Source organism: Lissotriton helveticus, chromosome 3_1 (genome assembly GCF_964261635.1).
Source record: "Lissotriton helveticus chromosome 3_1, aLisHel1.1, whole genome shotgun sequence".
NCBI lineage: Eukaryota > Metazoa > Chordata > Amphibia > Caudata > Salamandridae > Lissotriton > Lissotriton helveticus.
In genome coordinates this window covers 1023003456-1023030789 of record NC_136061.1, presented here as the reverse complement: position 1 = coordinate 1023030789, position 27334 = coordinate 1023003456, and the positions used below count along the sequence as shown (strand labels likewise).

The 27334-nt window shown below is 41.4% G+C and overlaps 1 protein-coding gene across 1 annotated transcript in view; it reads right to left on the bottom strand.

The window, feature by feature from the left end:
* OLA1 (Obg like ATPase 1) overlaps positions 1–27334 on the bottom strand; it is a 544166-nt gene that overhangs the window by 206297 nt on the left and 310535 nt on the right. The window contains exons 6-7 of the mRNA XM_078681546.1: positions 7523–7603; positions 7175–7272 (exon numbers count right to left, since the gene is read on the bottom strand). Of these exons, the coding sequence (XP_078537672.1) occupies positions 7175–7272; positions 7523–7603 (179 nt within the window). The remainder of the gene's footprint in view (positions 1–7174; positions 7273–7522; positions 7604–27334) is intronic.

Here is a 27334-nt window from a genome sequence, read left to right as displayed (position 1 = left end):
TTTGGGCATTATTGAGGCAGCGTGATGTGACCCTATTTTTCTTAGTCCTGCGGTAGAGGCAGAGAATGCATACTTTCCAGATGTGTAGCTCGGGACATCCCATGCAGGTGGACAAGTGTGTAGTGATCCTGTTAGAGATGGGATTTCTGGTTGGCTAAGGCTTGCACCAAGGTCAGGCAGAAACCATCACTCTAGTCAGGGCAAGGGAGTTAAACGCCAAAGATAACCCCTGCTCACCCTGTAGGCAACGTGGCGCGAGCAGTAAGGCTTATCCCGGAGGCTATGTAAGTTAAGTATTTGCACACGCACCCAGCAACAACACCCAAGGCCCACCACAAAGGAAACTCCACACAAGGTTATATATAAAAATAGCCTTTGTATTGTACAAAACACATTAGATAATAAATACACACTTTACAATGTGCCATAGGCACAGGCAGAATTTACAGGGGAGTATGGACAGGGGACAGGGCCACGTGGGCCACTGTCAGGAATAAGCACTCTTAGAACTAGCACTTGGTAGAATTAGAATACTGGAAGGAACAACACTTAGCACAAATAACATTTGTAGCACCAAATAGCAAATGTAGCCCACAACCAGTAACCACTGGTAACAGGTCAGTACTACCTACGCAACCCTAACCACCTTAGGAAAATATCACGCAGGGAATTATAAACTCACTAGCATAACCTTATACAAGGAAAAACAATCTCCTAAGCACCACAATACATTCAGACGTATAAAACATTACACATGATGCAGCAATGACATTAGGCAGGTATCACATTTGCGCAAAGAACACATAGGTCATGAACACATAAATTGCCCAAAATGTTAGGGCAGGCTGCGCAGGCAGCCAAAGGGATTGCGCAAAGCCTAAACGTAGCAGCTGCCCACTAAGTGCTGGGCAACTGTAAGAACTGAGCATGGCACCAGCATGCCTCCTGGCTCTCTGTAGGCTCTGAATGAACAATGGGGCCCAAAACAACGTGGGAGCCCGTGGGCTCGACAGACGCAACTGGGGCCTCAGGCGAGCCTCACAGGCTCTAAGTAAACAACTGCCCCCGGAGCCCTCGTAGGCTCTGAACAAGAATGTCCTCAGCGCTGGGGGAGCGGCCCGCTGTCAGCCGGGGCCGCTCTACCTCAATGAAACTGTCCCCCAAACCATTGGAGCCCCTCAGGCTGTCAACCCAGCACCGGCCAGAGGGGAGGGGCGGGCAGCGGCAATGTGCCCCGACGCCCCCCTTCACAACACGGACCCGGGCACAACTCACCGGTTTTGCGGGACTCCTCTGGGGGTCCTCCTGATGGGTCCCTTCTCTGCTGGCGGACGCACAGGGCTGGGAAGGCTGCGAGGGCAGGCACAAACAACGTGCCTCAAGCCCCCACCTCCGCTTCTCCCTTCCAGCTCCTCCGGTCGCGCTGGCTCTGCTTCCGGGGCGGGGACGTCCTGGGAGGCGGGATGGGCTCCCGTCCTCCCTCGGCACCAAGGACGCCTCTCCTCACCTCCTTGCACCGGAGTGCGGGGTGGGCTCCCGCCGACTTCCGGTTTCAGGCCAAAGTACTTCCGGGTCTATGGCGGGCACTTCCGGGTCGCACTAGGCAGCGGCCCGGGGGTGCTTCTTGTGGCGCGGGCCGCGGCAGTAGAACAGGGGGTAGGCTCCCGTTATATAATTAAATATAAAGTCGCTGGCAGGGTGGGCACCTGCCGGGGGGGGGGGGGCAACAAGGACTCGGCAAGATCACGGGATGGCACCCGTGCCGCAAATTCGGCCAATTTCACGCAGGGTGGGCACCTGCTTTTTAAAAGAGGCCAAAAGGGGGATCCCCACGCCGGGGAATCCCTCGAGGTAGGCACTGAGGAAGGACTCTGTGTCTGGTAGAGTAGCAGTGAGTCAGGATTGGTACAGCAAGGCGTAATGTTGGATTTGTTTGAGGTGTGTCTAGTTGAGTGTAGAGTAAGGTGCCAGTAGTGGATTCCAGAGCTACAACGCGGTGTCAAGGCTGGTTCAATCTTATTAGCCATGCTAGTGTGCTAGACTTATCAGTAGTTGCATGCGTGCATGCAGAGTGTGCTGTGTAATTCAGGCAACCCAGCTGTTGGAGGAAGACATGCTCATGTTGTGCGGCCAGGAGGCAGTGAGAGCTACCGAGGTCACATACTGCGTAAGTTTCATGTTGCAGGAGGGCACCTTCTATTTGAGATATATCCACGACCAGTTGTTGTTGTCGGCCTGTGAATGCCACCTTGAAAGCGTCCCACTCAACCAGCCTGGATGTCGCGTAACCATGATTATGTTTAAAGTATTCCTCAATAGCGGCATGTAAAGAGGCACATAATGGGGGTCATCAAGTGCCTCTGGCTGTAAGCGCCACAAAGGGCTGGAGAACTACCATTGTCCCATGTGAGCTGGAGGGTCTGCGGGTTATGATATGAATATGTGAGGTCCAGGTAGTCAGTGAATGTTACAAAGGACAAAAGGGGGTTCAGTGCCAACAAATCGGTCAAGCCTGACATAGAGGCAATGTGGTGCAAAAAAAAGGGAATACACTCTCGTTTGAGTGTTTCACTGTCGCCAAATATCCACCATGTGCTAGTGTCGAAGCCAGTGGCTTAATGCATGGGAATTGGAGGGGGCTGGTGTGCTGGACAGTTGGGGACAGTTGGGGAAGGATCTGTCAAGGTTAGTGTTAAGAACGCAGTTGAAGTCCCCAACCAATAACAATGGGATTGTGCTTCGATTTAGGAGCATATATTATGTCAAGGAGAATGTGTTGACCATCAAGGGGGCCTTTGACAAGGACGTAGAGTACCTCATTGTCAATGACAACCTTTTCAGTGGAAAAAGGGACCCCAAGTCTGAACCACAGCACGACCCCTCATGCATATGAAGAGTAATTAGTAGCGGAGACTTTCCCCCCCCAACAGCGCTGAAGTTTGTTTGCTTCAGTTAGTGTCAAGTGAGTTTCTTGGCCACTTGTAGGGAGTGACGCTTTAGATAAGCATTGATGGCATATCGATGGGAGGGTGTATTCATGCACCGCACATTCCAGTTTATGAAAGTGGTGTGTGCCATGCCAGAGGTGTGAGTGCAAGTGGAGAAATGACGTCCTGTGTGTCACTGAGAACCAGGCTCGCAGCTTCAGTGGTGAAACATAGTGACGAGTATCGGGGTGGATCCTGGAGGTGCAAGGAGGAGAAAAACGGGATGCTGCCATTGAATACTAGCGGGTAAACAAACAACATGTTTACCCTCCCAAATTGAACATATTAGAGGGGAGTGACAGCCAATAACTACAACAAAAATATATGATGTTGCGTGTTCAGACATAGTAACAGTGAGAATGTCATATGCGAATAGGAGTAGTTCAGATAATGTCATTGGCTGTCTGTGGAGTAACCTCCGATGGTGCCATGGCTGCAGCGTCTACAGGCCAAACAGTGGAGGAACAGTCTTCGCTTGAAGACCTTATGGTTCTTTCATCAAGGCTGGTGTGAGGTCACTGTCGCTGATTGTCACAACGGACTGGAACGCTCGTCTTCTTTCCTGTATAACCTGCTCCAGGTCTGGGAACGCCGCCAGCGTGAAAGGACACCTCGTAGCCCGCCATCGTCTGCGGCAATGACTGCCATAAGGTCAGTCTCCGCTCAACCAGAGCAGCAGGGCGAAGCGAGTCCCAAGCTCTCCAGTCATTCCCTTGTGGCTTCTGGAGAGTTGAAGTAGCAAGTTTTGTCGTCCATAACTACGCGTACTCTACAAGGGAAAAGCAGCAAGTATTTCAGGTTCGGTTTGCGTATGCGGCGTTTGATAGCAATGACGGAGGCCATGTGGCGTGGCACCATTATTGTACAGTCCAGAAATAGCATGATGGAGGCGTTATCGCACAAAATGTCATCGAGTTTCCTGGCTTCGCGTAGGATAATGTCTGTCACAGTAATGGAGTAGACAAATCTATTTCACAATTTTCAGACACAGCATATTCTTCCATATTACAAAAAGGTTAAAGTCCCGAATTCTACTAAAGTAATATTTAAAATTGCAAAACATTCTATTGTGAAGTTGGCTTTGGCCGGTTTCACTTAACTATTTTCACAATTACTGCTACTACTTGATCATAAAGCAATTAAAAGTAACACAGCTGTTATGCTAGCTTCCCAGCAGGAGCCTGACCATCAAGCAAAAATCAGGCGATTTACTAATTTAACACTGCTAAAAACAGTCAGTCGCCACTCGGAGTAGTTCTAGTGTTTTTTTACATCTCTGAAAAGGGTCAGTGCACCTTCTCAAACGTACAATTACCCTATCTTTCGCAGCGCTTTCTTTTTTTCTGGAATTGAAAAATAACATGTTCCCACATAAGAATGAGCGTGTTCAAACCAGTAATTAAAACGGTCATTAATTTCAAACAAAAAAGCTCACTAAAACAAAGACATGGGAAGTCAACTTGCACCCCTAATCACAAGTTCCACATCCCCCATAATGCAATATGCTAAGTATTTATGTGGCAGCTAAAGGCCTTTAGTATAAAAATATTAAAATATTGACAGCTTGGCCGTTCCGCCTCCCCTCCTTGAGATGCTTCCACCTCCACAACCCCTACCCCTCCTCCCCACACACACACACACACACACAACCAGCTTTGTCCCATATTTATAACTGCATCAGAGTTCTAGTTAGGCTGAAGTCGCCATGCACAAGTTCAGCATCATCCCTGGTAAATACAGAGGCTACCAAAAATACGCTCTGCCATAAAGGGCAAAGAGGTGGCATTGTGGCGGAATGAAATGAAAAGGGCAATCCCTCTGGCTCCAGTATAAGCCGTTCTCCATCACGCAATCCTTTCCACTCAAACGCATGACAAATACTTCCTCAATCATTTTTTATGAGCGGAGATGCACAGGGGGTAGTCGGTGGCTAGCTCCAGGGAAAATAGTAACAGCAGGCGGCAGAAACGGTACAGAAAAAAAAGGCTATGTGGTAACTTTCCTCAACATCACTCAGCAATGCAGACTTTGATCTTTCAACTACAATTACACTAACCTCTCTACAAGCATGCATTTAGGGTTTTTTGCGGAGGGGGGGGGCTAAATCACTTGCAGCACAGGAAATCAGTTCATTCTTTTTCAGAGTTACAAGTCGTCTCAAATCACACTGCTATGTTCTCTGAGAAATTAAGAAGAAAAGTAATGCATACCAGGGATTTGAATTGGCTATAACCATTTCATCATCACAGCTGCTCTGTAGCAGAAACAAAAAAAAATATTAAACCGACACAAAAACTCAGATTGGTGCCTGGCGGCAGCAGAAGCCCACACTGGCGTCTCCCAAGCGCCAGTCTAGCATTAGTGATTGAGAATGGCATTTACTGTACAATTAGGGCAGATGAGCTCTACCTGTAATCACTCAAATACAGGTGTGAGGATCTCTCCTGGAGAAGGAAACTGACGCATCGCTCCAGGTACAAACTTTGATGTCTAGTGTAATAACGAGCCTCGGGAAACCTCAGCAGCCAGTCACTGCTCTGCTCAGAATAAGATTTATTTCACTGAGGTCAGGCGATGCATTGTTTGTTACATTCCTTTCGGATGGGACACTTACGAATAGAAATCAGGAGCTCAGTTCAAACAACGTGAAAGCCTCTTGCAAGCCTAAAGATACAAAATGTTGTCTTACTGCAAAAACTGCCGTGGAACCACAGTGGCTAAGCTGACACAATAACATTCTGATAAAGAGCTCTAGAAAGGAGGGCCTTTTACTTACTCAGTTCTGAGGATCCAGTCTAACAATTTACTGGCCAGAACCATCTGATATTAATCACGATTTTGGTTTTCAATCTATGAATGTTTATTTGTCAGTTTAAAGCCTTCTCGTGCTTTGAGATCATTACAAATGGAAATTAGAAATGTTAATGAAAAATCTAAACGATGTGCTTCTAAGTGCTTAACAAGCAAAGAAAGAGAGGGCCTTTGAGGAATGAATATTCTGTTTTTTCCACTTTATTGGGTTACGAAGTGGTTAAGAGAACTAGAATGTATCGGAGAAAAAACTGAAATAAAGAAAAATACATCAAATTATAAACCAACCTTAAAGTCTGCTAGGTTACTTGCAATCGCCCAACAGTATGAATTCGCGAGGCTGGTATGCATGTGCTAATTAAAAACACACTCAAAGAATTTAAACAAAAGCCTCAAATTACTTTTATTTTTTTCCAACAGTTCCTAGTGCATAGAGGGTTGGTTAAACAGAACAGTGTGCCACACTGGCACAACTCACTTGCAAACCTGCTGCAAGCTCATTTCTACTTGTGTTTCATTATAAAATTAACTAAAGCGAGACTTAAGACAAAAAAAATTTTTTACACGCATTGCATTTTAAACAAAACTCACATACTTTTGTGTCCTTTACAAAGCTATACAAAAATGGAGAAACTCTCTAACACTACAACGCTGCAAATAGATAAGCACTGTCTTAGCAGCTATGTGTCCGAAAAAGACCAATCCGGCATTTCATAAGAATAGGATGCAAACCAAAACCAAAAATGGAAAAAGGCATTATTTTAGCTCACAGTTACATACAACGTCTGTGATGGGGGCAATAAATAGGTTAATAGAAACTTTGAAAAGCGCACCAAATGCAAAAGGCTATATGTGACAAATTCTAAGGTGGCCCGCCTGGTAGTGTGCTTCACTTCCAGAACTACAGAGAACGTTTAAACACTTATTTCCTTATCATCAGGGCTGCATGGCTTGATAAGCAAGGGTGGTACCACATCAGCAGGAAAATGATATACAAGAAAGAACAAAAGAATGGGCATGCAAATCTTATAGAAAATTGATATAGATACAAACCGATGCCTCAGTGGCCCACCCTGAATTTGCGTGGCATAAAGGCATGATTAATTCTAATTGTATGTACTGTAACAATAACTCCAAAGAGCAAGAGTTTGCCATGTAAAGCAAAAATATTTGGGAACTTTCGAGGAAAGTGCCCCAAAGTGTGGCCCAGTTAGGTACAATCTACAACTAATATGTGAAGAAGCCTTCGTCACAGTTCCATCCGAGAGAACTTGTCTCCAAAATGCCTCACTGCTGCATGTGCAAGCACCAGGACACACCATCAAGAATGAATTTTACATTTGGCACACATTTCATCATCATTTAAGCAAACTCACCATTTGTTTTTCTTTCGGATGTAGTCTTTTTCTGAAAGATTGACCAAGTAAATCATTGGTTTTGAAGTCAAAAGTAGGTGCTTATTCAACACTTCAATCTGAAAGATGTATAAAATAAAAACTGAGTAAGTAAATCATTCTTAGGTTCAACGTCAATGTTCTATGTCAAAAATGATTGCCCACTTCCATTAACAAACATACCACCCTAAAGCTTATCAAATCGTAAATAGCTTTTATTTGAATATCTGCATGTTGGACTACTTATTCAATTTCCTTTAAACAAACAAAGGGGATAGATAAGTGTTGATAACAGAAGTAATGCAGAGCAGGCCCCTGCTTACACCCTACCTCTTTGTCATTCCAGTCATGACAAAAGCGGACATGTTGCTTTTCATCTATGATCCAGGTTTTAACTTTGCACATTATGTCCTGCAGGGAACCGAAATAAAAAAAAAATCAGTACACAAAAAAAATTCCCATAGGTACCTGCCATCCATATCACATCAGAAATACAGTATCAAAATGTTCTATTATGCACGGTAGATAAACACACATTGACACCCCGTTAAAATCTAACAAAAGGAGGCTAATGGGGAAACACAGAAAATAATATACTTGTGCTAAAATTAGTAACCTACAGAAAAATCCCAGAGAAGATCAAAGACAAGGCCATGTTTAGCTGTAGCCCTGAAGCCTAGTGATGCTGCAGTTAACATTTCTGCGGCAGGGCCCGATTCCACGTAGAGCATCAAATTAAGACCATTCATTAACGGCAACAATTGGGTGGACAGAAATAAGCGAACTGGTTCTACAAATTATGGTGACGAAACGGAGCCTATCATCGATGATCCCCCTTCGTCAAATTAAATTCAACTTGCCCAATCCCCTTTGATTCGGTATTCATATTTTTGCCAACACCTTCTCCCTCCTCCAAAAAAACATTCATGGAACCTGCCAGAGCCTCCATTACACAATGGCAAGAGTCTTGCACCGGTGACCTCCAAGCAGCTGCATTCACTTCCCGAGCATCGCGCGCCGCAGGAAATCTAAAGGCCTTTTGGTTAGCAGGCTAGTGCGCATTCAGGAGGAGGAACTGCAGGAAGAGCCCAATGCGCTTTGTTTCTCTGGCCTTTCTTTACAGAAAGATTAATCATCTGTGAAATGGAAACGGCAAACAGCAAGTGACACAAACTGAACCCTCGGAGCCGCTGCTCATCAGTTGTGTGCTGCTGAATCTGAAAGCTGCGTGTGGCGGGGCTCTCCTCACAGGCAGGTGTTAATAAAAGGCGCGCAGGTTGCGCAGGTCACGCGCGCCTCTTCCAGAGGGAGTGCATTTTGGTCGTCTGGTTTTCTGTTTTTTTTGGGGGGGAAGGTGGGGGATCCCAATTTATGTTATAGGCTGTCAAAAGCACTTACATTTTTTTTTGTTATTGCAACAATGTCTATATTATCAGCATTTGCTCCGCTTGAGTTACAAGTAAGACTTATTCAAGCACATTGGTCTAGCCTCTTCCAACACCAAAAAATAGCCTGGACATTTATTACCTCCGTTTCGAAGTCTCTCTGCTGGATTATAGAACTATCAGGAAAAAAAACCCTCAAATCCTTAGATCCAGATTTGAAGCCCTCCGGGAATCGGACTCCCCACAGATTTTAACAAGGAAGGGGCGAGCAGAAAACTTTTAATGAAATCTGACGTGCTCTGCCTACGAATAATCACTTTTACTCTTGCCATAACTGATTTTCACTCATAAATGTTTAAAAGTGGCTAATGTAACACAATTTCCTACAAGGGGAAGATCAAAGTGCTATATTACAAATGCATTATGATTAAAAAAGCACTGTGCAGCCTGGCTATTAACTGTTCTTTAAACCCTAAAAGGCTTCCCATAGATCTCACTTGGCACTGCATATACAACCTTTGACAAGTAATGTAGACCATTTTTATTCATTGCCTAAAATTGTTGGCAATTATGTGCGTCACACTGGCCACCTGCAAATTCTGAATGCCTGCTCCAGTTGTCAGTGCAAAAAGCGAATGTCGAAGGGGATTAATCTAGGGGGAAAGCGTCCTCTTTAATAGCTCCAGCAGGTGAAATGGCCCAGCTGGTTACTGCAGTGAGTGGCCAGAACAGCTTATGTGGAGACATGCAAGATTTTATAGCAAGGCGAAAACAGCAGCTCCATCATTCCATAGTCTAAAATGCATGCACGTTTTTGAAGCATATGTTCAGTTAGGAAAGTTAACAGATTATAACTGGCCATTCCTATTGGTGTTTATTTTGTGGCATAATAATGTTCGACAAGGCAATAAGTCTTTTAAGATAAAAAAAAAACATTAGGCATAAACTGATCACTCATCTAAGAACTATGAACTCACAAACTAAGATTCACAAAAGATCAGAAATGTATACAGATTCTCCAAAATTGTCCAACAAAATTATATTTAAATTAGGAGTATATTAACAGAATTTCCAAAAAGTACATTTCATTTGGGGCATACAGACACACATTTTCAAAATTAGCAGCAATTCCACAAAAGTGACATTCACCAACCTACAATTAACATTTTAGTTTATTACAAAATACAAGAAAAAAGTCGTTTTACATTTTATTGTAACTTATTGACAGCTTTAACAATAACAGAGCACACATTTGCCACCAAGTTAAAATCATGCTGTTTAAATACCAGCTACAATTTCGACATATGTTGTGCAGTTTTCAATTTTTCTTTGATTAGCAATTTTTCAATATATGCATGAAACAACACTATATTGGACTTGTTTGCAGATAACATTGACAAACACCAAGTATGAGACCCCCACAAAGTGGCTTCTAATAAAATGAACACAAATTTAAAAGGAATGCTTTTTGGATGTCAGTAAGGTATCACTAGGTCTTTACAGTGGGAACCCAGTGATGAAGCATGTCACCACTAGGTTGGTGAGTGAGGGTTCTTAAATTATCTTGTATTGTCTTATCCCTCTGTTTTCCCTTCCACCTCACATATTATTTTGAGGCTGTCTGTTTCACTCTTTTGTTGTTTATTGCTAGTAAGGTAAGGGGTGTAAGAGTGAATATCCATACCCTTACTCTCCTGTTGTTTTTTGATGAGTAAGGTATCCTAAACATGAGCTTTTAACAATGTTTGACATTTCATGCACGGTTTTGAATAAAATAACAAAAAATCGAATGAAGTGGTAAGGAGAGTGTTTGAATTTATATGTTCTAGAGGAAAGTCAGCAGGTTCACTGTTAGGCCATATCTCCTGCACCAACCGGAATTTAAAATCCTATCCGATAACCGAACATCTATAGGCGTCTGCTAACTTGTTTGTCAGCTGTAAACCATTACTATAGGCTTAAATTAGTCTTTCAAAATGATGCTTCTTTAACTTAGGTGAGTAGCTATCAGAAATTAAAAGCTGCACAGAGCGAGTCCATCTTCTACCTTTAGCATACCGGAGCTCTGGTACATTCTGGTACACAGTAAAGTAGATCAATTATTTCTTAACAAACGCAGGAAGGGGGTACTGCATCAGGAGGTTATCCATGCTGATTATAAGGCAATGGCTTAACCACTAACCAACAATTCCTTTCTTATTTAACGTTTGAAATATCCCCTGAAATAGCACAAATCCAATGTGGCTTCTCTCTTTTCTTGCTATTTTTACATTTATTCACTACTCTTTTGTCTCCACGTCATCGTCGTATAGGCATTGAGGTGTAATCCACCTACAGACAAGCCTACATTCTAACTACCTAATCTCCTTAATTCCTGTCCAAAGGATACATCAAGGTCAACTCCTTCAAGCACATACTGTTTTTCCTATAACCACGAGACAGGCTCAGAGGTTCTCTGCACATGAAAGAGTCAAGAAAAATGCCGTAAAACTTTCTGACATCGGAACTGTACATATTGCAGGTAAAAGAGTTTGCATAATTTCATAAGTCGTTTTCACAGTTGTAGCTGCACGTTCCTCCAGGAGGTGGGGCAGGAGCATAGAATGTGCATGGAAAGGTGCTTGCAAGCAAAATAAATCTGCCTATGGGATAGTTTCGTCCTCAATGCTTATTAGAGTGCAATGCATAAGCCTAACATTAAGGGCCATCACCACCTGTAAGCCAAGCATTCCTACATGCAATTGCTTGCACTGTTAAAACCACCAATTACATACGTTTATTTAGTACTCTTAATATGAAAATTCCCAACTTTGTCCTCCTTAATGGATGAAGAATAATTTGTACTTTTACAAACACCCCTGCACTCCTTCATCAAGTGACATACAGTTCTCTAGAGGCGTGAAGTCAACCGTTCTTCTAAAATTTCCATTTTTGCAGCTGACAACCAAAAGACCATTGCATAGTATGTATTCAAATGGTAGCAATTAAAACTAGGAAAACATAGAAAGAAGATCTGAAAGATTCAGGTAGATCTGAATAGACGACAGTAGCTCTAGCATTCCAACGTCACTCCAATACTCTTAATTGCAAACTGTTGAGCAACACATTACAGTTCTAAACAAACATATTATATCTTGGAATTGTCTTAAGTTTTCTTTGAAAATGTGTAGTTTACAGTGCTGTGAAATAATGTGCTACTGACTCAAAAAAAACCATTTTATAATATACAGGAGCTTGCAATGTAATGGAGTATAAGCAATTTGAACCAAATATTTTCTTCAACATCCATTTTTAGGTTTAAATCTTTTTATTATGGAGCAACACAAAGAAAAAGTGCAATAAGATCGAACTGCGCAGGGCCCGGCAGCTCCAATGATAAAGGCATTAAACTACTAAAGCTCCATTTTACAAATACGTTCCCCCAACCCACCCAAATAGAGAAAAGGAAGCTAATGGCAGAAAATACAGAAAAAGAAAGCCTTCCTCCACCCTCCCTAGGTTAATTACCTCCGTATGGCGCAACATAGGATGGCTCGTCCTACATAAGGCTGAAAAGACTCATGTATGGGGGTCCAGAGTAGTAAGATGCAGAAGGCGTAGATACTTGGGGCAGTACAATCCACTAAATTCTGGAGTTAGCAGGGCTAAGAAGGGCTGCCAGAGGTCACTAAAGGAAGAGCCCTTGCCCGCCAAAGTGAGGGAGATATTTTCCATGCCCAGCACGTGCCGCAAACGCTGGTACCATCCTGTGTGTGTGGGAACCCAGTGAGTCTTCCAATGTATGAGTATGTTCTGGGTGGCTGTGCCTAGGGCAATGGCTATCGGTTTCCCCCTTTTGGATTTCAGGGGGTAGGTGAGCGGGTTTGCCACTCCCAGTAGTACATATGCGAGCAATATCCATTTTTTAAGAGAAACATATTCGCAAGAGTTGAAAATGTATTTGCAAAACAATTACACTTGATGAAGAATATTTGCCTTCTGCCAATACCAGTTTTGCTTTACGATTTCTCAAAGCTTTCTTTTACATATTCCATTCCCTTCCAATCAATTTGAGTAAAAAGTTCGTTATATCTAATTTAAAGAAACATTTGCAAAAAGATCATAATACGATATGCTGTAGACCAAAGTAAAATAAGTCACTTTCTTAACAAAATCAATTTTTTTTCCAGAAAATAATAAAATACATCTTAAGAGAGTAATTGTGCCACCGAATTCCTTAGTGATGGATAGCCCTAAAACGTTTAAAGAAAAGTTTCCATAAACTGTCCTAAGCTTGAGTTACCTAAACATTTGCAGGACGATTTCCTGCTGTTGGAATCACAACTGCCTCTTACAAAACCATCTTTAGCTATAATATTAAACATTTTTATATAGCGCTTCATACTCGCCACTCTATCCATTTCTAAGCTCTGTAAACATATAAACTTAAAGCCACCCTTGGAAACATGGAAGGCTGGATCTGCCTTCCGAAGATTCAAACTCATAACTTCTGGAACAATGCATTTATCAGCAATGAACAATGAGATCAGGGAGCCATACTGCAACCAAATGTCTTCACTATTTGACTAATCATATTGATTTAATAAAGGGAACCCACAAAAGAAGACTCAGTTTTGAAGAGGATGTTGTCTTCTCCATTGTTAAAAAAGTTTAGAGGTAAATTTCAATTTGCGATTTAAAGGTTTCTAATTTTCCATTAAAGCCCACAAATGTAATTTAGGCAGTGTAGAAATGTTGATGGTGTTACTTCTCCAAAATAAGCACTGGGAGGTGACATAATACCTTGGAATGTTCTTCTTAGTTTCTACTCTTCCTTGTGGTTTACGAACATCGACATATTTTCTGCTTTAAAAGCCTAGCACTTTGTGTTTTTTGATAAATATGAAAGAATGTTTCATTAATTTATCAGCAATATGGCAGTGTTTTTCCAGACTTGTATTTGAATTTGCAGTTTAGAGGCAATTCATTCCAGATCTGCAGTTTTTATTTTCAAATAATCTGCATGTGAATCTACAACCACATGGCAGTCTTTCAAAAACAGTATTGACATCTAAACAATATGGTTTGTGCAAAGGTTGTCACAGCATAAATAATATAGTTTAAGCGAAATGGGAGAACTCTCTTCAAAAGCAGATTTTTTTTTATTTGTATACATCTTTTGGTTAAATAAGCTCATTATACATCACAAGGCTACATACACATTACCAATCATGAAAGCATATGTTGTATTACAGCGTGGCAGAATCGACCAATAGCTACATAAGAATAATTAAAAGCTTTTTCTCTTATAGTTCCGTACTGTGTGGAACATGAGAAGCTTGCTGTATCACATGATTTGCTGAGTGCAATAGTGTGTTAGAGAAGTCTCGGCCCCCATGACATGCCTCTGTATCCCCACCAGAGAGACATTAACTTCTCCCACTTTTTGATGCATCCTCTGCCTTTGTATATTACTTCCTCTGTTTGTTAACACCAGTCCAGAGCAGCCTCCCATTCTACCACTGACAGGGGGAGGGCGCCCCCATCATAGCGCTATGATTCGTTTTGCTACTCCTGCAGATAATGCCAGTCAGAATCTATTAAAGCAGGTCAAGGCTGGGGGGGGGGGGAGGGCAGTGGGTCTGGGGTGTTGCTCATTAGTTTCCGGTATACTTAGGCTTTCCTGTTTTCAGTTTCTATTTTTGGTAAATTCTGGTGGGGTTTTTTCAGTGTTTTCAATATCTTAAAAAACAGTTGTTATCAGTGGTTACACATTTTCGCGCCACTAAAAACAACAGAAAAAGTGTTTTTCCGGTGTTTATGGAACATTTTGCTATTATTATTGCTTGCTTTCTGCACTGAAAGAACATGGTATATAGACAGTGTACATATAGTGTATATGAGGTCCAAATAGATTTTTGAAAATTAATCTTATTGTAGTACACCACACAATACTTCTTCAGTGAGTATTTGGGTCATGTGCGCTCACTCATTCCTTCCCATGTAAACTTCTGTGAAAAGGCCCTCTCAGCATTCTTAGCACATTGGGCTAAGAACCATCAGCTAAGGGACACAGTTGGGATGACTCTCTTTGATGCCACATAAAGCACGAAATGATAAATATTTGCGTTTTAGTTCCTGTGCATTCGAAACCAGTGCACGAGAATGGACTAAAAAGTCAATAGCATCCCTCATTAACTCTTAAGATTGTAAAGATGCTTTCAGCATACCATCTAACAAGTGGCAAGGATCTACTACAGGGAATCACTTCAGCTCTGGTATCAATTTTGACAGGTCATCACACAACTTTTTTATATACGTAGCTGAATCACTGCAAATACAAACAATATCACTTCAATCTTTGATGAACTTGGAAAGAACCTTTTTTGCAGAGCATTACAAGTGACACTGCGTTCCATGTTTTCCAAAAGTCTGGTGTCATGTTTTCACCACTTTCCCAGATGCTTGGTGATATATATACTTGTCACTATACCCTGCATTGAACGTTTAAAGCCGGAGGTGTTGGCAATACACCTACTATCAATACTGACCCACTAGATACTATGGTATGATGTATTAAGAGTTTTTACCCATTCTCTGTGGGTAAATGTGATGACACATTTAGGAAAGATTTTTATGAAACCAGCCATTTTACCTATCGGTGAAAGAATCAAATGCAGCCAAAGTACCAAATATGAGTTTGATATTTCCTGATTCTCTATAGTTTATAAATTAATTAAACTAGACCTAAAACATGAACCTAAACCCTGCATCTTTAGACCAAAGGTCACAAAACTGAAAAAGCAAAAGGAAGAAGAAACAATATTTTTGTGGCATCCCTAAAGAACAAAACTCAAGCAGAATAATGTTAGCCAGTCTTTCTTACTGCTACTTGTATAACAAAGTTACATTGTATTGACCCCTTCAGGAAGAAAACAATGACTTTCACTCTCTTTTTCCGTTCTTTGAATGGCATTTAGTTTGTGGTTGTCCAGGTGTTTTTTCAGTGTTAATATGTTTTCACCGGTGAGGGCTTTTTTTCTTTCAGTGGGGTTTTATCAGTTATTATAGATTTAAACCTAAAACCCCACAGCCTAGGTATACTGTAGATGTCCCTTTATCAGGAATGTGATCTTCTAATAGACGGTCCTCTAAAGGGGAAGAGTCGGGGGTGACTGTGCCCTGTTGTACACTGCCCTGTTGTATGTGTACTTTTAGGGCATTTACAAGTCGCAGACAGGGGAACCTCTGGGAGAGTGCTAGGTCATATTCTTGTCTCAGATCTTCGAAAGGGAGGGGCGCCCGATTTCTCCACATATCTCCCAGGTGTTTGAGGCTTATTGTCTGCCACCGTGAGAATCCCTTCAGATTGGTCACCTCCCTCAGTTGGTCTCCAAACCATAGGGGCGTCATACTTGTCAGCCTAGAGTGCCAGCCCAAGTGTTTGTTTGCCTCCTTCCAACACTTTACCACCATTGCAGTCCGGATGTTGCTTATAGGTATACAGGAGAGGCTCATAATTTCCTTTCGGCATTGCCTCTCTGTCCTCTTTGTAAGCCAGTTCCTCTCTGTCTGCATAGACCCAGTCATTTATTACTATGAGTTTTGAGTCCCAATAATAGAGTTTAATATCCGAGACTGCCAGACTGCCCTCGTAGACTCCCCTCTGCAATTTATGCAGGGCAATACACGGTGTACACCCCTGCCAAAGTAAAGTTCAGAGTTCCTAGGCTACCTGTTTAAAGAGGGTCTCTGGGATTGGTAAGGGAGTATTTTGCAGAACATACAGGAGGCGCGGTCTGGTCATTATCTTATATAAGGCTGCTCTGTCCATTAAGGACAGTGGCAAGGTAAGCTAGTGTATTATGTCAGTTTGAAGTCTGTTCAGTTGGGGAAATAAGTTTTGTTGTAGGAATAACTAGTGGTTATGCGTTATAAAAATACCTAGCTATCTAAAGCCCTCTTCAACTATCGGAGCCACACACATCGCCGGAAGCCTCGGGTGAGGGCCTGACAAGGGGAACACAACCAATTAGGTCCAGTTTATGGTATAAACAGAATAGCTCCCGAATAGTTAGAAGATGTAGAGGACCCTCGCAATGGAAAAGTAAGGCCTAGGGAGGTATAAAATTATGTCATCAGCGTACAGTGAGATGCGCTCATCCCATTCGCCAATCAATGAGATGACCCAAATCATCGGATCTGTCCTGATCCAATGCACCAGAGGTTGCAGCGCTAGGGCAAACAGCAGGGGCGACAGGGGGCATCCCTGCCTGGTCAAAAGCAGAAATTTTGAGATCAGATTCGTCAACAGAGCTACACATTTTCGAATTCTACACACATTTTATTCAGAAACAAAAGAAGCTGTATAACTCTCAAAACCTTTCACCACAAACAGTGTCTAGTACATCTTCCTTACATGAATATATTTTATTCAAACTGAGCAAGAATAAAGCCAAATATACGTTATGCTGGAATAAAATATGATTTTTAAAAACCCACAAGTGTGCTGACATTACAATTTAGCAGAGATACAACCATGAGGACCAAGGCAGTTTTAGATCAGTGTTAGATGTCTTTTTGCAACAGAGTTCTTGTGAATTACCTCCAGTAAACGGAAACCTCTTGATTCCTATGAAGGCGAGTAGAAACCACCTGTGATTTTGGTTTAAAACCTGAAACACATTTGTGGTGCTGTTTAGAACAAAAACTATTTATGCTAATATCGTCTCGTCAGAAAAGGCGACTGGTGCCAGGAGGAGAGCAATACAATTTTTTTTAGTTATTTCACCCACAAAAAAGCTTTGATACATTTTTGAAGAAATCAACTTGGGAAAGCTCTCCTACATATTTTAAGAACTATATTTTTGCATATCACATGTAACCTTTAGTCTGGAGACAAGCTTATCAGGCAATACATGCACAATCTTTGTATGATATTAACAGACATAACGGAACATTACAATTTGGTAACTATGTTAATAATTTAAGTACAACACTGTATGCACTTTCTCGTGTAGTATTTTTATCCACAGACCTGTGACAGGCTAGCTTATGTAGCCCAGACAATAACATTGAGTATTACTGCCTTGCCATGTTTTCCTGTGATGCACTGGTGTCCTTCGCATGTAAGGCTACATCATGGATTTAACCCCTCACCAATAACCCTCCTCTGAATACTGCAGGGAAAAGTCTTTCTTAAACTTTATTGAGCAAAAGGTCTTTGAGATCAGGTGCCTCGATATAGTGAACACTAATCATTGTCAGTTGGTTGTGAGGTTCAATTACCCTGTTGGTGTTAGTAATGATAACATCTAAGCAATTATCACCAGGAAATCTAGACATACTGCAGCAGATTATCAGCTACGTGAGGAACTGTTTTATAATGTTTTAGTGCATTCAATTACATCCAGGCAAACAATATACACCCAATGCTGTTTTTCATACAGGGATGACAACAGTTTGCAAGAGCTACGATTCTATTAGCCCATGTATTCGTGCCTAGAACAGCTTGCACAGAATGCTTGCAACTGCTTTAAACACACAGAAGACGGGCATAATTCGAAAGAAATGTTAGGCATAGGACCCTTGCATCCATTTTATGCACTGGCAGTTGAAGGAGTATGGGAAGTTACACATGTGACTAGCAGGGCCGGACTGGGAACCAAAACCGGCCCAGGCAAAGTGCTCTGCTTAGCTGAACTTTAAAATCAGCAGTTCAGTTACCAATTCTCTTTACACTCTGCAATTCACCTCTTATCTCTTTCTTCCTCTTGCACCAACTCTCTCAATTATCCATTTGGCCCCACCCACACATCTATCCCAAGTTCGCTCTCAACTTCGCCCACTCCATCATAGCATTCACTCAATCAGCATGCATCCACACATAGTCTTCCATTACCCACTTTCCCCATTTTCTCACCCTATTCCTGTAGGAAAACAGATCACGGTCTCTGGTGGGCAGGAAGGGTTAGGCCCCTGCCCATCCCTGCCTTTCCATTCACCTCTGCAAAAGATTTTTTTATTTTTATGAAATCCATATCACACTTTGTGAGAATGAAACACTATCTGATGCTTTTCCTTTTTGAGATCGACACACTCAGTAATTCGCGCATAATATAGTACAATATGAACTGATCTATAGTGATCAGGAAATTGTTGCACATACTTTGTTATTTAAAACGTTGCTTCATAGAAAATCTGTAATTCCCATTCACCCTACCCCTAAAGGTGAAGAAAACAACACACAAAACTCATCCTGCGAGGTCATTTATATAAATGTAAGTCAGTACCTAACCATCTGTTTTAATGGTTTCTCTGGTAGTTATGGAATGTCACTGGCAGTTTGACTTGTTACAGACCGGTCAAAAAAATAAATGAAAATGATCAAATTTTTGAACGGATGCATGGAACTGGAAAGGGAGTGGTCACGGGCTCATGGGATACAAAGAATCAACACCGTAACGGGGTTTTCAAGAGCACTGGGTCCCTAAGTATTAGCTGTCTGGAGTTTTTCTGCCTTTGTGACCGCCTTACCGAGAAATCCTTTGATGAGTTTTTTTTCTTCGCTAGGTGCGCCGCCCATCAGCACTGTGCAAAGTCCACTGCTATGAGCACGGATTATATCCTCCAATGTCTCTATTATGACACCACAAAATATAGGCTTCTCTGGACAGTCTTTACGATCTTCACTGGGGGATGAGTGTTAGGCTACGTAGGGTGGTTAGCCTGCCTGATTAACAGTGATATTTCCTATAATGCATGCAAAAGGGAAGTCCTCTTGGACGATGGAGAAAGGATAGTATACAAGTTTGATAACATTCCCAATGAGATCTCTCTGTTCATTAGACATGTCCTATAAAATACAAGAGAATCAATATCAGCACAATAAAAGGCTACATTTGGTTTGTCAAATGCTTGAGGATTGCACCAACAAGGTAAGGGCTTTCTCTTATAACGTGCCAGTAGAGCTCAAGGAATATTTTCACCTGCACCAGAGTCTCACATGAAGCTTCCTGTCAAGTGTAGGCATGACTACCTTCTGAATGTCACATACTACCAGGGATAATGACATTCCGTGTAATGCTGTGGTTACGTTCAAAGACAAGGGGCTTGATTTATCAGATCCAAATTCCACAAACTACTGACAGCAATATTCCTGTGAGCAATGTCCATCCAGCATCACCAAAAGTAAAGGTTGACTACTCAAGAATTTGCACACTTGTTCAAACGCAGATTATCTGACCGAAGTTTCCTGCCCAGAAAAAATAAAAACTCCTTGTCCTATAGTGCTTCTACATGCCCCCAGGCAGCAAACCTTATCCGCTTAAAGACACATCTAAATTTATCACAGTGCTCTCGTCAAATACATCCTTGAGACAACTACCAATATAGAGAAGATTAAGTTCTATTGAAACATCTGTCTCATGATAACCTTGTTCACCCGGAGACTCTCTGGTAGGATGCCCTCAAGAAGATGCTGGACTTTGTAACCATGCTGAGAGGAAGGGGTCCCAGTGTATCAAGGAAATAGTTTCACAATTTAAATAGAATTAATCAACAACAAATATTTTGATCCACACAGTTTAATTCACAGTGGGATAAAGTATATCTAATATACATCATGTAGAAAACAATCAGCTGTATTTAACGTCATACAGTGCCCCAAGGAGGGAGAAGGAACGTGATAGTGAGGAGATTGTGAAGTGATGGGATTAAGTGACAGTACAATCAGTTTTTAAGCACTGATATACTTTATCCCACTGTGAATTAAACTGTGTGGATCAAAATATTTGTTGTTGATTAATTCTATTTAAATTGTGAAACTATTTCCTTGATATACTGGGACCCCTTCCTCTCAGCATCTATTCAACCCAGGTCCCAGTGACTACGTATGGGTATACCCCCTTGTCCATAAACGGACTTTGTAACCAGTCCTGCTATAAAAAATACACACGGTGAAACTAGGTATTTTTCTGACATTGATTTTTTTTTTTTTTTATTTCGTCAGGAAAGTTACACTGATTCCAAAAAATAATCATACAACATGGTACAGCAGATAATAATACAAAAAAACAACAGCAAAAAGAGAAGCAGAGAAAAAGAAATAAAGAACGAGAAAGACACAGGAAAATAACAAGGAGAAAAGGGGCCAGGGAAAACCAATGGAGACAGCGATTCATAAGATCAAAAACAACAGATAATATAATGTAGATTTTCTTTAAGCATGAAGACAAACGTTACCCCTAACCTTGCTGCTCCACCAGAGGCCCCCAGATTTGCAACCCTTTTTTCCTGGCTCTACTTCCCTTGCACTTATATAGTGCCATCTCCAAGTTAAATATATGGAAAAGTCTGGCGTACCAAGCCTGATATGTCGGGGGGATCTTCATCCTTCAACTTTGAAGCTATCAATATGCGTAGGGTTGCTGTCACCATAAAGCAAAAATAAACTTGGGATACTTCTAGCTGCAAGGACTCGTCCCAACCAAGTAGAATTAAAGTAGGAGTTAATAGGGCCACTCACTCTAACAACTTATACAAGAAAGTTTCAATCCCCTGCTTTACAGCACCCAGTTTACAGCACTCGGCAAACATATGGGCCATATCGGCCGGACCTTGCCCACATCTTGGGCATTTATTAGTCTCCCTTTTCCCCCATGCCCAAAGTTCAGCTGGTGTGAAGTATAAGCTAAAAAGTGTTTTAAAATGTTGAGCCTTGAGGTTGGCAGATAAGAGAACCTTCTTAGACAGGTCTAGGGACCTTCATAGATCCACATCTTGATTTCCTAGTTTGACTGCCCACCCGCTGTCCATTTGAACTATATCGTCATCACTAGCTTCCATCATCATAGCATATATTTCCTTCACTTAGGGTTGTTTATGATTTAAAATGTCTAAAAGTGGGCTAGTAAGTTGTGTGAGAACTAATTTAGTTGCCTCCCTAACCTGTATATATTTAAATAAGCATCGGGGATCTATCCCGAATCGGTCCCGAATCTCTATAAATGGCATAATGCCATTTGAATTAACAATGTCTCCGACATAGTTAATTTCCGCCTGCTCCCACTTGCTACCAATTTTATCGTACAGGGAGGCTTCGAAGATGGATGAGCGCCATAATAGCAGGTAACGCTGGATTTTCAGAATTTTTAACAGTTTACTAGTTTTCTGCCAAACACTCCAAGCTGCTCTAAGGGGTTTGAAGCAAGTTTTCTTGTAGTAACTACCCTCCAATTGTCTGAGTAATAACCCTTGTGCTAAACCGCCCAGAGCTAATTCAAAGATGGAGGGTGGTGTCTCCCTATCCTGAGCTGTTGTTATCCCCACAGATAATCAATAGGGCTGGCCAGGAGGCAAGCTGAATTTCTAATTCTACCAGCAGATCTGCATCATCTAAATTTGACCCATCAATGGTGCAGAGCGTACCAAAGCTAGGAATTAGGGCAATTGCCCACCTACCCCATTTATCTGATAATGTCCGTTTGATGGGTGGCAGCTGGTTAGATATATGAATTGTGATCCCTCTGGTATTAGAGGTCTGTGATGAACAGATTGCTTGTGTGTAACCTGGGATATAATTAAGACATCTCTTCTGTCAAGGGATGTGAGTCTCCTGCTGACATATCTAATCCGAACCCAAAGTTCGCAATACTTCTCCAGTCCTACCTCTCTTTACTCGATCATTCAGCCCCCGATGTTAATCGTGCAGAAAGTTAGCTTACCCATCCCGGCATTTTCCTTGGTACCTACTTTGCCTGCTTTGCTTCTTAAACCATTCCTTCAGACTACGTGAAGCCCTGATCTCACACAGCCACTAACTCACCGATACAGCCACTTACACACCCACTCACTCTCCAATACAGCTAGTCCCCGGCCCATACAGCTACTCACATACCCACTAACACATCCATGTACAAAATGCGGCAGCCAGAATGGTTCTTATTCTTCCTAGACTCTCCTCAGCCTCTTTGGCCAGGAAGAATCTACACTGGCTTCCCATCCAGTCTAGGGTCTCGTTTAAGATCCTGTGTCTTGTCCATGGGGCCTTGTATGGCTCAGGCTCAGAGGGCATTAGGTCCCTCTTACATGCTTACTCTCCCTGTAGAACTCTTCGCTCTTCCAGTAAAAATCTTCTGGTAATCCCTCGCTTTTACAAAGTGAGGTGGGGAGGGAGAGCCTTCTCTTCCCTGGCGTCCAGGCTGTGGAACACTCTTCCCCCTGATCTGGCCCGACAACCCTCTAATATGCTCTTTCGTAAAGCACTAAAAACCTGGCTCTTTGTAGAGGCGTACCCGTAGTTCTGCACTAGAAAATTTACAAGTTGTACGATCTTTCAGGCACCTTGATGCCCTTGGGCTAAGTTGCGCGTTACAAGACTCCATTCATTCATTCATTCATACAGATACTCAGACATCCACTTAGACACTGATAGTCACGCAGCCACTCAGATGAGATGTTAGAAATAGTATGACTAATTACTAATAGAGAAAGAATAGTAATTTAACTTATGCTGTAGTTTAGTATATATCTAAGTCTCAGAAATGTTTACGAAATGCCTACACTCACAAATGGTGATATCAGTGATGTCATTTGAGAGGTCATGATTGATGTAATGTGTGAGGTCATAAGCACAGATTATATACATAAAGACAATACCCTTTCAGGCTTAAGAGTGCCACATAAAGTATGCAAAAGTGCAAGCAGGGAATTCAGACTAGTTCCCAAATTAAGGCGGATAGCAGCTCCTTACAACACCACAGACACTCTGAATCTGGTCACCTCAAATGTCTGTTTTTCTAGCAAAGTTTTTAAGCTACCTACAATACGGACCATCTAACTACACATACCAGGGATGGGGTTCGGTGCTAATCCCAGATATCACTAATATATCCCTGAGCTCACATAGTGAGGGTAGGTTAAGATAGATATATTAGTTGTTATGATCGGGCTGTTCTGTTCATAGTTTACAGTCTGTTAGTAATGTTAATTACTTTTCTTATTTGTACTTGCTTACTAATCGCAGCAAACCTGCTTTAAACTAGACTATGATAGTTTCAGTAAATATTTTGTAAACTTTCTTTGTCTTTTTTCTGTATACTATGAACATGCATGAGTGTGAATGAAAGAAGGTGAACTGTTTCCACAGTTCCCTTGGGGACTAAAGGTTCTTGTTCCGGTTTGACAAAATCACTGGTTATTCTGGAAGGTTGGGAGTGCAGGTGAGGAACTGTGAGCTAGTCAGATTTGGAGAATAAGCATTGGCTCCCGTGAGAGTAACGTCCTCAATGTATTTTAATGAATTTCACAAAATGCTTTTTGTAGTTTTTTCATGTAACTGTATTTTTATTTTCTTCACTTTGTTTTCATTTCCATACTATTGCATTCATAGTATGCGAATCTTGCATCTTTAATCATTTTAGTACATTTCTTCCCAATGAATTTCGGGCTTGCCCTTCATCAGGGGACTTAAATTCTGAAAGCATCAAAAAAGCTATTCAATCATTGGTATATTGTCAGTATGATATGTAACAATCGTAAAATTAGAGTGCTGAATGTGAAAAAGAAGCAACCATGTGAACTGCAAGTACCATTAAACGTGCATTTGTTGCAATGGAGTGATGAAAAAATATATAAAACCTCTAATGAAATATTCATCCGATGGAGTGCTCTGATGGTGTGTTATTCGTGAATTCTGTCCACATTTCCCTAGAGTGCTAAAAGTTAATAATCATTGGTGCTCGGTTCACCTGTGTTATGCAAACAATGGGATGCACAGTCAAGTGCATGTTCAGACATTTAGTCATGCGTTATCTAAATGGCGTGCCAGCGCGTGAAAAATAAGGTCATGCAAAAGGTTGTAGTCAGAAATTCTGACCTTTATAATAGACACGACTGTGAATGTAAACCAATCTGTACAAAAAAGTGCTTGTATCATTTAAAATAACTATGAAATAACATAAAATGTAGTAGCTCCATTAAAAACAGTTCCAGATCTTCACTTTGTCACTTAATACTAAAAAAGATTCTACTGCTGTTAAACCCAAATCATGTGGGATGGAGGTGTAAAGTGATTTTACATTAATTGTGCATAGAATCATATCTTTAGTAAAAAAAAGTTTTGTGTTCCTCCAGGAGGTTTAAAAAATGGGTAATATCCTTAATGTACGTGGACATGTTCTGGACAATTGGTTGGAGATGTTTATCTATAAATTTTCCTACGTGTACATGCATTGAATTGATGGTGGAAACCGTAGGTCCAAATGGCGGTGTTGTAGCATTCTTGTGAATCTTTGGAATCATGTAAATATGAGGTACAGCAGGACTGATTTTGTTAAGATATTTTTTCTCTTTCCTACCTATTATACCCTGCTCAATGGCTTTGTCTATGATCTGTATCAAAATTTTCAGAAATTCATTGGTGGAATCCAAATCCATTCTCATATATGTTTCAGCATCTTCGACATGCTCGTTGACGTTTTTGTTGTAAAAATCAGTATCCATGATTACCCGGGTGCCGCCCTTGTCTGCTTGACGGATGGTTATTTCCTTGTTGGTTGCCAGTTGTTGTAAGGCTTTCCTTTCTTTTTGCGTGGCATTGGTAACTTTAGACCTTGATTGTTAAAATATTTGTTCTACATCTTTCAAGATCACTTTTTCGTGTGTGTCAAGCACCATATGGCTGACAGGTGGTATGAATCTACTTTTTTGTCTCAGTAAGATGTCTTGTTCCGGTTCATCTGATTTTTCCATGACGTTCGTATGAAGTGTCTCAATCGTAAGGATCGTAAAAATGTATACCCAAATATTTGTGTCTCTAGAATGTTGGAATGGTACGTGGGAATGTATGAAGTGCCTTTTTGGAGAGTTTGAATTTGAAATTCCGTGATTTTTTGCTTGGATATATTCATCACTAAGGTTTCTGGCTTCTCGTGTTCTTTGCTACTATGTCTTGTATGGACTTTCTTCTTTGTCCTGCTCCTCCTGGTTCTTCTTCTTGTCCGGTGCCCCTCTCTAAAAACGGAATGCTGGTTGATATGTGTGCTTTCTTATCACTGAATGTTGAAGGGTCGGATCCTGCTGGTCTTGGTTTTGTCCTATCCTGAGGAGTCAGTTTTCTGTATTGAGAATCATCCGATAATGTATCATCAGAAAATTTACCAGATGTTGGTTTCTGTTGCCGGCGACGGGCATACACGTCTGCCCAATTGTAGACTTCTCCAAGCTTATAATCCTTGGTGTCCCGTTCTTATTTTACGATTGTTTATTTCTTTTGTGTAACTCTCAAGCTGATGGTTTATGTCTTTCAACACTTCATCTTTATTCAAAGTAGTACTTAGTTCTTGTCTTAGCACATTCGCCTCTTTGTTGAGATCCTCTATGAGTTTAGCCAATTCTTCAATGATCAATAATATTAGATCGAGTGAACATTTATTTAAAAGTGCAAACCACTTTTCTGTAAAACGTGCATTATTTTTGCATAGTGTGGACTTCAGGGTTATTCTTAACCCGTGTGGAATACTTTGTGCTTTGTGGTTCTTAATGAGAGTACTCATGTGTAATCGTTGGTTCACAATTCATTTGGACATGTATATAAGTTGTTTTATTTTGGACTGAGTTGATCCTGTACCAGTGCTTGGGCTTTCAGTTTCCTCAATGAGAGAGTAAATGTGTTGAGTGTCTTCCTCGGTAAAGAGAAATGTATCTGCTTGTTGGTTGGTTGTGCGCAATATTTCTTCAAATAGCATAATGATTGTTTGGGAGCGGAATCCACTGTTGTTCAGAGGGCTTAAATTGGATGATCCAATTGGAACGTGGATATGCGCACTCCTCGGTGGATCAAGTAGTCAAGTGTACTTAGTGTTATGGGTGCCACATTGGTGAACCCTCCTGAACGTAGGGGGAAAAACTCAAGAACAAGCGTTGGCTCCCGTGAGAGTAACGTCTCCAATGTGCACTCCTCAATGTATTTTAATTAATTTCACGAAATGCTTTTTGTAGTTGTTTCAGGTAACTGTATTTTTATTTTCTTCATTTTGTTTACATTTCCATACTGTTGCATTCATAGTATGCAAAGCTTGCATCTTTAATCATTTTAGTACATTTCTGCCCAATGCATTTCGGGCTTGCCCTTCATCAGGGGTCTTAAATTCTGAAAGCATCAAAAAACAATTCAATTATTGGTACAGGATAAGTTATTGTCAGTATGATTTGTAAAAATCGTAAAATTAGAGTGCTGGATGTTTAAAAGAAGCAACCATGTGAACTGCAAGTACCATTAAACGTGCATTTGTTACAATGGAGTGATGAAAAAAAAAATATATAACCTCTGGTGAAATATTCTTCCGATGGAGTCCTCTGATGGGTGTGTTATTCGTGAATTCTGTCCACATTTCCCTAGAGTACTAAACATTAATAATCATTGGTGTGCCAATGGTAATCATGCTTAGTTTACATATGAAGCCTTTCACGTCATCTCCATTATTGAAGACCCACATCCGCCATCCGGAGACATTGACCATTTACAGATCAAGCTCTGACCTCTCTTGCATAGCCAAAGTCCTTGGGAAGTAGTCGACACTCAGTAATCCAAGTAGAATCTCCTCTGTGTCTTCCACTCAATCATGTTTTCGTGACCAGGGACAAGAATCGCTATGAAGAGCATAAGCCAAGATTTGCTCACCAAGTCGCACTGCAGCTAAGCCTGTACATTAATCCTCCTGCCCAATTGCATTTCGCCAAGCAGTACTTGTGGCTGGGGTCTGAACATCCCATACTA